At 43.3% G+C, this 14,179-nt stretch overlaps 1 protein-coding gene across 1 annotated transcript in view; it reads right to left on the bottom strand.

Annotated features, from left to right (window-relative positions):
* The window catches only part of fmn2b (formin 2b), a 209,779-nt gene that overhangs the window by 3,475 nt on the left and 192,125 nt on the right, over positions 1 to 14,179 (bottom strand). Inside the window, exon 19 of the mRNA XM_060938883.1 lies at positions 1,172 to 1,253. Within this exon, the coding sequence (XP_060794866.1) occupies positions 1,172 to 1,253 (82 nt within the window). The remainder of the gene's footprint in view (positions 1 to 1,171; positions 1,254 to 14,179) is intronic.

The raw sequence follows: 14,179 nt of genomic DNA, 5'->3' as shown, positions 1-14,179 counted from the left end.
CACCTTCAAACTCGACTAAAGTTTGCAGCTGAACACAAAGAAAAAGCCTTCTGGAGGAAAGTTTTATGGTCAAATATTGACTTGCTTGGCCACAATGGCCAGAGATATACTTGGAGGAGTAAAGGTGAGGCGTTCGACCCTAAAGAACACTGTACCAACTGTTAATCGTGGTTCAACAACGTGGGTAGAATAATGGAGAAAGAGAACGATCTCAGAATTCATCAGTATAACCTCAAACCATCAGCGAGACAGGTAGAACTTGGACATGATTGGGTGTTCCAACAGGGCAATGACTCCAAACACATCAAAGCTGGGTGTGGAATGGATAAAGCAGGAGAACATTAAGTCTTGACCTCAACTCTACTGAAAATGTGGACTGTGCTTAAAAGTTGGGTCCGTGTAAGGAAACCATTTAATTGAAGTCTACCAATTCTGCCAAGAAGAGTGGAGAAATATCCAAACGGAATTCTGCCAGAACCTTGTTGGCGACCAAAAGCATCTGGTCAAGGTGAAGCTTTCTAAGGGACATTTAACAAAATATTAGGTGTGCTGCATGTATGTATTTAACCCTGTGCTACTTTAAATATTTAAATCATGCAAGTTTTATTTCTACGTACAATCATTCTGCCACAGAAAAATAATAGTTCAAAGAAATCCATGAAAGCCCAAAATTGCCATGACCTTCATGTCCACGATGAGGGTGTAAACTTCTGACCTCAACTGTCCACACACACACACACACACACACACACAGTTCCTCTGCTCCAAAACCGCAAGGGCGAGTCAAATGAAAGCCTTAAAACGTGACATAAGAATTGAATAAAATTTCTCTCAAGGAATCCAAACATGCGTTAAGTGCTGGAACACTTGCAAGAAATGAACTGGAGCTTATGTACAATAAATGGTGCGTTTGTGACACCTATATGCAAAACAAAATGCAAAGGCTTACACTTTACTCACACTTATGCTCCATTCATGCGCTCCATCATTTTACAAAGATATACCGCACATTTCCATGAGTAAATGTAAAAAGCTGTACCACCACAGTGAGAATAAAAGGTACAGTTAAGTGCCCATCTGGATTCACTGTGTAAACCTGATGCATGACATCAAATCCTAATTTTCATAATGCAATAGAATATAATAATAATAATAAAAAAAAAGTGCTTACGATTCCAGAGGCGTGCTTGGGTTTGACGCTGTACGTGGCTTTTTCCTTGGCTTGCCGAAAACATTCCTCTGCTGCTTTTAACCTGAACACACACAAACGAGCTGTGAGAAAATGTCATTCATGCATTTTTCTAACACCAAAAGTAGTTGATCAGCAAGGACGCCGTGTCAAATTTGCATCTTTAGGTTTCACAGGACCCCAACCCTGGTCCTGGATTACTCCATGCACGTTTTAGTGTTGTTTTTCCTGATCTCATCTCATTATCTCTAGCCGCTTTATCCTGTTCTACAGGGTCGCAGGCAAGCTGGAGCCTATCCCAGCTGACTACGGGCGAAAGGCGGGGTACACCCTGGACAAGTCGCCAGGTCATCACAGGGCTGACACATAGACACAGACAACCATTCACACTCACATTCACACCTACGCTCAATTTAGAGTCACCAGTTAACCTAACCTGCATGTCTTTGGACTGTGGGGGAAACCGGAGCACCCGGAGGAAACCCACACTGACACGGGGAGAACATGCAAACTCCGCACAGAAAGGCCCTCGCCGGCCCCGGGGATCGAACCCGGACCTTCTTGCTGTGAGGCGACAGCGCTAACCACTACACCACCGTGCCACCTGTTGTTTTTCCTGATCCAACCAAATCATCTAATTATCAGATCTTCCTGAGCTGAAGTGGACATGATTGGGTACGTACAGGATCAAGATTGGGAAATTGTGAAATATTTCATCATTTAAAAAAAAAAAAGGGTCAAGATTTATACATCTAAAATCAAAGTGCCAAACTTCCTGCATTCGGTACAATTCCATCTTCAGACTTTGGGAGGAGGAGGAGTTTAGTAGGCGGAGTTATACCTGGCTGCTGCAATACCATTCCAGCGTCCAGGTACAGTGAAATATTGCTCAGATTTAGTTTAGACATTAATGAAGAACTGGATGTAAACTGAAGATATATACACAAAGAAGTCTTGGCTGATGGACTACACATCTCTACAGATTTGATCGCTCATCCCTTCTGTCGGATCACCATTAATATTAAAGCAGGGATTTCAGTAAGATCTGCACCAACACTGATCCTGACTGAAGGTCGGAGTTTTACTTGGTGCTATTAGTCCAAACTGAAACAGTGGCATGAAATTAATCAACAGTGGATTTACAGTGCCTTGCAAAAGTATTCATACCCCTTGAACTTTTTCACATTTTTCCACCTTACAACCACCAAACTTAAAATTTTATGGTGACAGACCAACACAGTAGTAGGGCTGGGAATCGATCCAGATTTCCTGGATCAATTCGATTCCGATTCATAAGGTCATGATCCGATATCGATTTACTTAGATATTGCTGGATTGTCACTTTAAAGTAAAAACTGTCCCTATGGAGCACTTGCATGTGACGTCACAGCCGATCCAGATTGTGACAGACGCCATCTCGGTCAAACGCCATATTTCCGCCTTCTACTTCTGCTTGTACTTCTGCCTTTTCTTCTGGAAAAACCTACTATATACACAATTCTACTACAACGGCTGCGGCTACAAGCTCTCCCTACCTGTGCACGTTTATGTTTTTTGTGTGTATTTTTGCGTGTTGTTCGTCTGTACCGGACTTCAATATCCACTACAACCGTATGGACTTACTGGACATCGGTTTCCAGCAGAAAATGACGGTTTGTAGCGATTTCCATCGCATGCACAACATTCTGGACGAGGGAAAAAAAAAAAAAAAAAAAAAAACATTACGGACGAGATAGCGAGACCAGCGGGGTCTCCGTGGATTGTTATTGGAAGCAAAGCTAAGGAGGCGGCGCCGGGAGAGGAAGCAAAAGCGAGGCTGCAGAGCCGGCCTGTTGACTAAGCTCAGAAAACAGCCACTCAAATCTCCACTGCTAAGCCTCTACCTCTCCAACGCAAGGTAAACAAGACGGACGATTTGGAATTACAGCTGGAATTACCTTATTAACCCCGCCGACAGTAGTCGGAGGGGTTATTATTTTCACCTGCGTCAGTCTGTGTGTGTGTGTGTGTGTGTGTATCTGTCTGTGTGTCTGCAAGATATCTCAAGAACCAATGGATCGATTTGGACCAAATTTTGTACGTGTTGCCAATCACCCAGGAAGGAAACCATTAAATTTTGGAGGTCAAAGATCAAAGGTCAAGGTCATGGCAGAACTTCGAAATTTTCGCCCAATGTATTTTAATAGGGAAAAGGCGGGGTTTGCACTCGTTAGAGTGTCCCTGTCTAGTTCTATTCTATAATCGGCTGGTCAGTGCTATACTCAATACTTAAGTGACTTACCCATCCAGTGAGGATCATTTTCTTGTTTACAAGATGCCACATCCGAGTCGCTGACAAATCCTGAATTTCTGTAAAGATAACTGTCCAGAGATTTATAAGCACGCAGTGCTTCACCACTGAACAGCGAGGGAAAGTTAATGAGGTAATTATACACATCCGGGTATTCCACCTCTGGCAGTTCCATATCCACTGACACGGTCGTGAAAACTCCGTCCGGTAAGCCATAAGGGTCACTAATCTGTAGATCGTTTATTTTAGACATGTATCTAGTTATCTGTTCATTAGAAAAATGAGCCGTGTAGTCCGTTGGTTGAAATTGATCCATTCTGTACACGAGTGCAGCAATATTCAGCTGTGCTGTTGACCGACAAGATGGCGGCTGTGTACTTTCCGGTCACGTGACTACAAGATCTCTATAGACAGGAACAGCCCCATGTGTCTTTGGGCATGTAATTTGACACCAAATGCCTTCTCCAGTGCAGTTTGATTTGCCGCAGGTTTAGCTGAAACTGTGTCGGCGTGGTGCCTGGATAAGTGGTTGCGGAGATTGGTTGTATTGCCGCTATATTTTACCTCTATGTGGCACAGTTTGCACACTGCTTTTGTTCTGTCGACTTCGTCTCTGTCCTCGTAACGTTTGAATCCAAAGTAATGCCATACATCAGCTTTCAGGCCAGGCGGTAATTTTACCTGTACAGCTTCAGCCATCTCACGTTCTTAAGTTTCGGTTTCATTTGCCGGCACCCACTTTTTATAGTGGTCCTTGCGCAGTCAAGAAAATAGTGCCTCTAGCCACCTGGAAGAGATCGATCCACACATTTTTGAATCGATCTCGTATTTTTTGAACGTGAATCGATATCAGATCGTGGATCGATCTTTTGAACCCAGCCCGACACAGTAGCACATAATTGTGAAGTGAAACGAAAATGATAAATGGTCTTCAAAATTTTAAACAAATAAAAATCTGAAAAATGTGATGTGCATTAGTATTCAGGCCCCCTGCGTCAATACTTTGTCGAGCCACCTTTTGCTGCAATTACAGCTGCAAGTCTTTTGTGGTATGTCTCTACCAGCTTTGCACATCTAGACACTGAAATTTTTGCCCATTCTTCTTTGCAAAATAGCTCAAGCTCAGCCAGATTGGATGGAGAGCGTCTGTGAACAGCAATTTTCAAGTCTTGCCACAGATGCTCAATGGGATTTAGGTCTGGACTTTGACTGGGCCATTCTAACACATGAATATTCTTTAATCTAAACCATTCCATTGTAGCTCTGGCTGTATGTTTAGGGTCATTGTCTTGCCGGAAGGTGAATCTCCTTCCCAGTCTCAAGTCTTTTGCAGCCTCCAACAGGTTTTCTTCCAGGATTGCCCTGTATTTAGCTCCATCCATCTTCCCATCAACTCTGACCAGCTTCCCTGTCCCTGCTGAAGAAAAGCATCCCCACAGCATGATGCTGCCACCACCATGTTTCACAGTGGGGATGTTGTGTGCAGGGTGATGAGCAGTGTTAGTTTTCCGTCACACACAGCGCTTTGCATTTAGGCCAAAAAGTTCAACTTTGGTCTCATCTGACCAAAGCACCTTCTTCCACACGTTTGCTGTGTCCCGTACATGGCTTCTTATGCCTGTCTTTCAACAATGGCTTTCTTCTTGCCACTCTTCCAAAAAGACCAGATTTGTGGAGTGTACGACTTATAGTTGTCCTGTGCACAGATTCTCCCACCTGAGCTGTGGATTTCTGCAGCTCCTCCAGAGTGATCATGGGCCTCTTGGCTGCTTCTCTGACCAGTGCTCTCCTTGCTCGCTCTGTCAGTTTAGGTGGACGGCCATGTCTTGGTAGGTTTGCAGTTGTGCCATACTTTTTCCATTTTTGAATGATGGATTGAACAGTGCTTCTTGAGATGTTCAGAGCTTGGGATTTTTTTTTTTTTATAACCTAACCCTGCTTTAAACTTCTCCAGAACTTTATCCCTGACCTGTCTGGCCAGTTCTTTGGTCTTCATGATGCTGTTTGTTCTTCAGTGTTCTCTAACAAACCTTCACAGAACAAGTGTATTTATGCTGAGAGTATATTACACACAGTAGGACTCTATTAACTAATTAGATGACTTCTGAAGGCAATTGATTGCACTGGATTGTATTTAGAGGTATCAGAGTACAGGGGGGCTGAATACTAATGCACACCACATTTTTCAGATTTTTATTTGTTTAAAATTTTGAAGACCATTTATCATTTTCGTTTCACTTCACAATTATGTGCTACTCTGTGTTGGTCCATCACATAAAATCTCAATAAAAAAACTTAAGTTCGTGGTTGTAAGGTGGAAAAATGTGAAAAAGTTCAAGGGGTATGAATACTTTTGCAAGGCACTGTAGATGGTCCGACTGTTATTTCACCTCCATCTCTCTTGTGCACACGCGCGTGCACACACACACAAACAGGCATATAACAGTGGCGCCAGACGGATCAGAGAAAGGCTGATGGCTATGCGGGACACAGAACAAATCCCTGGTACCAAAGGTGTCCATGTTACGATACGCTGCTAATACATAGCTAATCCTCCGTAACAACCAGCTCCCTCTCTCCCTCTCAGCCAGAACTGAAACATTCAAGTACGTACGAAGGGATCACAAGCTCCTTCAGTTCTGCACATAATTTCAGTTCTCATTCGAACTCAGCACTGAATTGAATATTACCGGTAGACCCTGATCTTAAGAGAAAACTGAATGTGATAGATCTTCCAAAAATATTCCTCTTGCTCCAAATACCTTGAGAGACCTTACTAACAAGTAATTTTTAATGAAATGAAAGGCTCTCTCAGCCAAAACCTTTTCTGTAATTTGATATATTACATGGCACGAGCCACTTCTGGTAGAACCGTGCGCTCCGATTGGTTCCTTGGCAGGTAGAATTGTCCCGTAATGCCCGCAGACGATTACAGACTTTCTTTCCAAGGCACTGGCTTTCAACGTTGCGCCAAAAAAAAAAAAAAAAGATTAATTGGAAATCTAAACTGCTGAAATGCAAAAAAAAAGTCGAGTTATTCAAAAAATGAGCAACAAAGAGCATTCCGAGACTGCTAACCGCTAACAAATTCAGTTTTGAAACCGCTAGCCGTTTATTCTGCATGCGTGACTCAGCTACGTTACAAATATAAACGTGACTGAAAGCAGCGTCACGCCTCATAACGACCATCTATTTTAAAACTTATACGGCTCTTTCCCCTCCGAAAGCTTATTAACCTTGCTTGCTTGCTCTTTACAGGAAAACATCAGACCGAGGTCTTTTTGCACGGACTGAGCCGGCTCGATCCGTACTGTCAAGACCAAGCAAGCACGGTTAATGAGTTATTTCTGTCTAAATGACAGCAAAAGTTGTAATTTTTCCTCTTTAAACTTGGGATTATCCTGGCTGTTTTATAAAAGGATACAAAACATGATTTGGGAGTTCATTACTCAAGAGTTTTTGGCGAGAGACTTGTGTTAGACTCGTGGCTCCAGTGCAAAACTAAACAGCCAGATGCTGGACACCAAACACATCTTGCTTAACCAATTACATTTGGGCAAAGAGGGAAAATCATCATTTTTTTTTTTTTCGCGCCAAGCACATACAAAAGTTTACTGACTGTTAATAAAGTTTGGCAGGTACACCAAGTTTCCAGGGTGTGCATATCATCTCTGTGCCTGGTGCTTGCCTTGTCCTAAGCCAACCCCCCCCCCCCCCACCACGATAACCTTCATGCGGTCCACAGGCCGTGATTACACACAAGGGGCAGGTCTTCCACACTGGAGTTAAGTGAACCTGACAGATTTTCATGCTGCCCAGTCTGTGTGGTCTGGGGTTATTAAATCAGACACGCTCACTTCTCTCGCCGCTTCCGCTCAGAAAACGCTCCGCAGCGCTGCACCTTCTTGAAGCGAATGGATAAACAAAAGCTCGAAAGGATTTATTTACTGACGCTTTTTACTCCTGACGCCCTCCGCCGGCTCTTTCTAACACGGCTAGGTGGATGGAGGGAGGGAGGGAGGGAAGGAAGGGCGCGCACATGGGGTGGGATGGCAGGCATTTCAACTCTCATTTCCTTGACCTCCAAACCTTCAAAAGAGCCAAAAGAGCCTGAACAGCACCATAATTGGAGATGTGTTGGGCAACCGCAGCAGTAATGGGAGCAAGTAACTAACACATTGCCTGCTTTATAGGGAGCAGGCTTTGATGCCAGAAGAAGAAAAAGAAGGGAAAAATGCTCTGCTGTCTCTACGCATAATATCCTGATAAGGGAAGTGTGTAAGGTACATGGTGAGGGTTTTTTTTTTTTTGGAGGGGGAGGGCATGTTATGCACGAGTGTTCCTTCAAATGTGTTTCCAAGTCGGTCATAAAAAGAACAGGCAGTTTGATGTGAATTAGTGTCATATGGAAACTCCAGCCTCATCAAGGACCTGAAGTGTCGGGATTAAAAAATGACAAAACCTCTGTTCTTGTACTCAGACTACAAAATCCCCAGCCATTTCCTTTACAGTCAAACCCATTAACATCATTAATGTTTGGCACCAGCTCACTTTCCTTAACAGCTTCTGACTTGCAGCTGGCAACCTTAAAAATAAATAAATAAATAAATAAAATTATCCAATCACCACCACCCAGGTGGCAGAGAGACAGAAAAGTGTGAAGGAAGAGGGGGAAAAAAAAAATAAAGCAAAAATAGGTTGCAAAGCTTTTGCAGGGTTGAGTCTCATAAAACAAGACACATTTTGTGGAATGAGAAGAGGCCATAACCCAGACATAGCTCTCTCGGCAGAAGCGTGGCGCGGAAAGCTTGGAAAAAAGTAGCTAAGAGCAAACAGATCATTTTGGACGAGACGAATTTGGCGGCTGAGAGGGCCGTCTGCGTGCAGGCCATGATAGTGCACTGAAGTGTTTACACCTCTGAGAATTATGGGAAGCCTGTAAAAGGCAGCCGGGGCTCTGAGATCTGTCTGAGCAGTAGCTGCTCCTCTATAGCGCACCCCCCCCAGACAAAGCAAGTTCTTTCGACTGCATGCAGATGTTAAGCCTGAGACGGTGGATGAGGCAAGAGTTGAGCCCTTCTGTGGTCGAGGGCACCAGGCTCAGGAGCCCGAGTTTGGAAGAGTTTGAAGCTCCAAATATGGTGCTGTTCCTTCCAGGGGTCACCATCCTCTCCAGAGCGTTCCCTCAGTGATGATTAAGGAAGCAGCAGGGGCTAATGCTGACACTTACCAGGATAGGGGATGATAACACGCACATACGAGCGGGGGGGGAATCAAATGAACATGCAACAGAGGAAGAAGGGAGCCTGAATCGCATGGCTGAAAAAGTTCACAGCGGGATCACAAACTGAAACAGTGCAGGAAGAGGACAGACACCACTTATCTGCCATGAATGTGGATTTGATTTACATGCTCCACAAACGCGGATCCAAGTGTGGAACTCCAAGTCTGATCCCCAGATGCAGAGCACCAACAGCACCACAGATATAAAGTGCTGCTGGAAATAAAAATGGAAACCATTACAAGTTTCTATTGGTTCCTCATGGTTTTGTAGTGGTTTGTAATGGTAGTTCGTGTTTCCCATATGGTTTGATATCACAACGCAAGGGATCCCAAGATAACCCGTAACTGACTCAAGAAACATTGTGTTGCTCTAGTAGCATCCTATAGACCCTCGGGTTCGAGACGGTAACCAAGGCGCTGTTTACACATACCCGGGTATTTTTAAAAACGCATATTTTCCAAACTCCGTTTTCCAAAACAACTTCGTGCACACGGCTGCGTTTTTTTTTTTTTTAATTACGTTTATATTGATCCGCATAAATACGCTGTCAAGAGCTGTTAAACTACACCAAGACTGTCGGTGGCAGTGTTAGAAGAATGACAATTCCACACAAGCCAATCAGAAGCCTCATCGAGAACCGCCGACGGAAGCGCGCATGTGAGTACACTCACCCTGTATGTACGGACGTACCAACTCTGCGAGTGACAGGAGTGAGGATCGCGACATTCTGAAATTTTCCTGCCATTCCTCCGGGACGACAACGCCATTCTCGAAATTCTCCCACTAGAGAGCAGTCCGTCCAGGTCGAACCCAAAATCGCCGACGCTGGCGGTGGTACGGTCGGGCTCTTTTGGTCACCAGAAGCTCCGGAATTGCTGCCCTCCGAGCCCTAATGCGTAGCTGCTGGTCAATGAGCTTTATTCTCAAAAGCAAACAGGCGAATATAGCGCTTAATAACAGAAATGCTGCTACTCTGAGTGTTTCCATGCTTGTGTATGTATATGTACAATGGTCGCTCTTTTGTGGCGCGAAGATTGCCTAAAACTCCGTTTTGGTCTCTTTACACAAACGCAAAACGGAGTTTTCAAAAAATCTCCACTTTTGCCAGGGTTTTTAGAAAGAATCGTTTTCAGAGGAAAAAACTCCGTTTGTGTATAAATGAAAGGCAAAGGTCTGCGTTTTTAAAAATACCCGGGTATGTGTAAACGGCGCCCAAATGGACATCATGAACTCCTGTGATGATCCCATTTTAAACACGGAACCGTCGCATGCTCATTTCGGATGAAGCAGCAGCTCCAGCAAGGCCAATCCCAGGTTTATATTAATGTCCTTGTTAATAAATGGATTACAGGAGCATGCACTTGTTGAGAGAGTGAAGTTTTCTGTGAGAGCTTTATTTAGCAGCACTGGAAGGGGTCAGTCACATTTTTTAACAGCTTGATGAAAAGCTGGCACTTTTCCAACAGGACAAACAGAGAACAACTTTTCAAAAGATGTTACACAACGTTAATCATATCTATAAACGAACCAAGTGTGCGCTGGGTCCTTCTTTAATTAAAACTGCCATGGTACAAGAGAAACTATGGGACAGTAACAGGAAGTTCTATATCGGCAATTATACCGTACATACATTACCGTTCAAAAGTTTGGGGTCACTTTGAACTGTCCTTATTTTTGAAAGAAAAGCACTGTTCTTTTCAATGAAGATCACTTTAAACTAATCAGAAATCCACTCTATACATTGCTAATGTGGTAAATGACTATTCTAGCTGCAAATGTCTGGTTTTTGGTGCAATATCTCCATAGGTGTATAGAGATCTTGCAGTCACGTGACCGGAAAGTACACAACCGCCATCTTGTCGGTAAAAAGCACAGCTGAATACTGCTGCACTCGTGTACAGAATGGATCAATTTCAACCGACGGACTACACGGCTCATTTTTCTAATGAACAGATAACTAGATATATGTCTAAAATAAACGATCTACAGATTAGTGACCCTTATGGCTTACCGGACGGAGTTTTCACGACCGGATTTTGAACTGCCAGCGGAATACCCGGACGTGTATAATTACCTCATTAACTTTCCCTCGCTGTTCAGTGGTGAAGCACTGCGTGCTTATAAATCTCTGGTCAGTTATCTTTACAGAAATTCAGGATTTGTCAGTGACTCATATGTGGCATCTTGTAAACAAGAATCCTCATTGGATGGGTAAGTCACTTAAGTATTGAGTATAGCACTGACCAGCCGATTATAGAATAGAATAGGGTAATTCCAGCTGTAATTCCAAATCGTCCGTCTTGTTTACCATGGATCTAGCGTTGGAGAGGTAGAGGCTTAGCAGTGGAGATTTGAGTAGCTGCTTTCTGAGCTTAGTCAACAGGCCGGCTCTGCAGCCTCGCTTTTGCTTCCGCTCCCGGCGCTGCCTCCTTCGCTTTGCTTCCAATAACAATCCACGGAGACCCCGCTGGTCTCGCTATCTCGTCCGGAATGTTGTGCATGCAATGGAAATCGCTACAAAGTGTCATTTTCTGCTGGAAACCAATGTCCAGTAAGCCCATACGGCTGTAGTGGATATTGAAGTCCGGTACAGATGAACAACACGCAAAAATACACACAAAAAACACAAAAAACGTGCACAGGTAGGGAGAGCTTGTAGCCGCAGCCGTTGTAGTAGAATTGTATATAGTAGGGTTTTCCAGAAGAAAAGGTAGAAGTAAAAGCAGAAGTAGAACCAGAAGTAGAAGGTGGAAATATGGCGTTTGACCGACAAGATGACGCCTGTCACAATCTGGATCGGCTGTGACGTCACATGCAAGTGCTCCATAGAGGCCCATTTCCAGCAACTCTCACTCCAGTGTTCTAATGGTACAATGTGTTTGCTCATTGCCTCAGAAGGCTAATGGATGATTAGAAAACCCTTGTACAATCATGTTAGCACAGCTGAAAACAGTTGAGCTCTTTAGAGAAGCTATAAAACTGACCTTCCTTTGAGCAGATTGAGTTTCTGGAGCATCACATTTGTGGGGTCGATTAAATGCTCAAAATGGCCAGAAAAATGTCTTGACTATATTTTCTATTCATTTTACAACTTATGGTGGGAAATAAAAGTGTGACTTTTCATGGAAAACACAAAATTGTCTGGGTGACCCCAAACTTTTGAACAGTAGTGTACAGGACACTTTTTCGATAGAATAACCCCCATCATGTGTTCTATTCCCATCTAGCACATTTCATTCATTTGGTTTGATAGCATGCAATGTTGTTAGCATAACGTTTATCCTATGTGTATTATGTCACTCTAGCCAATGGAGAAAGAGCGTTGAATACGGTTTACAATATCGCATGGTTGTCAAGACGCGATGTCACAGAGATGTAAAACTTCCGCGCTAAAATAAAATACAAATAAAATAAAATCTGTCAGACATAGTTGGGGCTATTTGGAGGTAAAGCTTGTTGCGAGATGGCACGCGGATTTTGTGCACTTTGGACGATTCAGGACAACGATTCAATTCAATCTTGAAAACTTACACTGACGAGCGGGGTTTTATTTATTTTAAACTTTGACTCGATCCAGCCAAAGATCAACTCAAGTGTAAATATTTATTATGAGCAGATCAGTTGATGCACGTGCACTGTAGTGCATACACAGGAAAAATGACTCCGCAATTTTTCCAGAGTTAAAAGCATTTTCCTTAAAAACAATTTTGCTCGATTTTCAGTTTAAAGTAAAATTTGGAGTTGGTTTTGGCTCTGAACTGAGTAAATATTACAAGAATTAAGTTCAAGACACTGAAGTGTGTCTCAAATACCAAAATAAAGTCACATACCAGATAAACAAAGCTGTTGTAAAAGTCAATTTTAGAACTGTGTTGGAATGTGTGGGGGGGGAAAAAAAAAAGAAAAAAAAAAAGACTTTACCCATTGGGACTTGACCTGATGGGATGAAGAGTTGGAAGTAGGAGGGGTTTTCCCTCCTCTCATTGAATGAATGGAAATTTTTTTACATTGCTCAATGAATACTCCTCCCACTGACAACCCTTAATCCCAAAACAATAGGACATTTTCTCATGGCCAGTTAATTGTCCAAATCAATGGAGCAGATTTAAGTTTTTGTGCTTGATCCATTCTTAAGACTGAACAGAATCGCCTCAAGTGACCAAAACAGTTTGACAGGTACCCCTTTTCCACCAAATCAGTTCCAGGGCTGGTTCGGGGGCAGTGCTGGTGCTGGTTCACAACTCGTTCAACTTGCGAGCCAGCTGAGAACCAGTTTGCTTTTCCATAGCTCACGGTGCTAAGAGGAGACGCATCATTACGTCGCTACGTTTGCATAAACCTTGGCGCAAATATCGAAGCAAAAACACGGAAGCAGCAGCAACAATAATAAATGACTTCGCGTTTGTACAGCTGCTGCTTCTCGTCACTTAAAAATGGCGATCTTTCGCGGTCTTATTGTTGGTCTTAACAACTCCGCCCCCCCGCTGACGTAAGCGGTTCTTTCCTCAGGCCCAGCAGAGAGCTGGTGCTAGCCTGGAACCGGTTTTTCTGGCCCCAGAGCCAGTTCTTTGTCAGTGGAAACAGAAAACCCAGTTCCAAACTAAGCACTGGCCCCGAACCAGCCCTGGAACTGCTTTGGTGGAAAAGGGGCAAGAATGGGTAAGGTCATGTTCCCCCCCACACACACATTCCAACACAGTTCTAAAACATTTATCTTTTTTTTTTTTTAAAGTAGCATCATGACATACTACACAGATATTATTGCAGCTGAACACAGTCATATGATTTTGAAGATACTGTTTCGATTTGTTGAAAGTGACAAAATCAGAGCAAGCTAAAATCATTAGAGTGCCAGGAAACACCCTCAGACCCCAGAGGGTTAATTATTTTCCAGCTGCCAAGTGTTTTATTCCTTATAAAAGGTGATCCTGCACTTCACGATGTCCGCAAAGACAGACAACATTCACAGGTATCTACCATTTAAGTACCATAAGATACTGGATCTGTAACTGCATCAGTGATTAGCCATAAAAACAATTTGACTGGATATCCCTGGCGCATGAAGCAAAGCTTAAACGTAGTCATTAACATGCAGCTGGTCAGCCTACAGCGAGCAGTAAAAATTAATTCCGAGAGACAGCAAGGGTCAAAGTCAGATGCTTGAATCTCCAGCTCTAAAATATTTCAACTTAAAATGAAGCGCTATAATGAAGTGAAATGCACTTAATCCTGATGGCATATTAGCATTCGCACACTTATAAAACTAAATATAGCCCACTCTTTACTCTCCAGTCTACTTCATTAAAGTGTTTATGCGACATTCCTACAGCCAAGGACACCCGAATGAACCTTGACGCTGAAACGTGACTAACGACGCCGGCGAGTGATGTCCACTTTGGGTGAGTGCTGTTTTGAA

Source organism: Neoarius graeffei, chromosome 14, assembly GCF_027579695.1.
Source record: "Neoarius graeffei isolate fNeoGra1 chromosome 14, fNeoGra1.pri, whole genome shotgun sequence".
NCBI classification, from domain to species: domain Eukaryota; kingdom Metazoa; phylum Chordata; class Actinopteri; order Siluriformes; family Ariidae; genus Neoarius; species Neoarius graeffei.
Note: the sequence above shows the minus strand (reverse complement) of the source record. Positions and strands in the feature narration are given on the sequence as shown.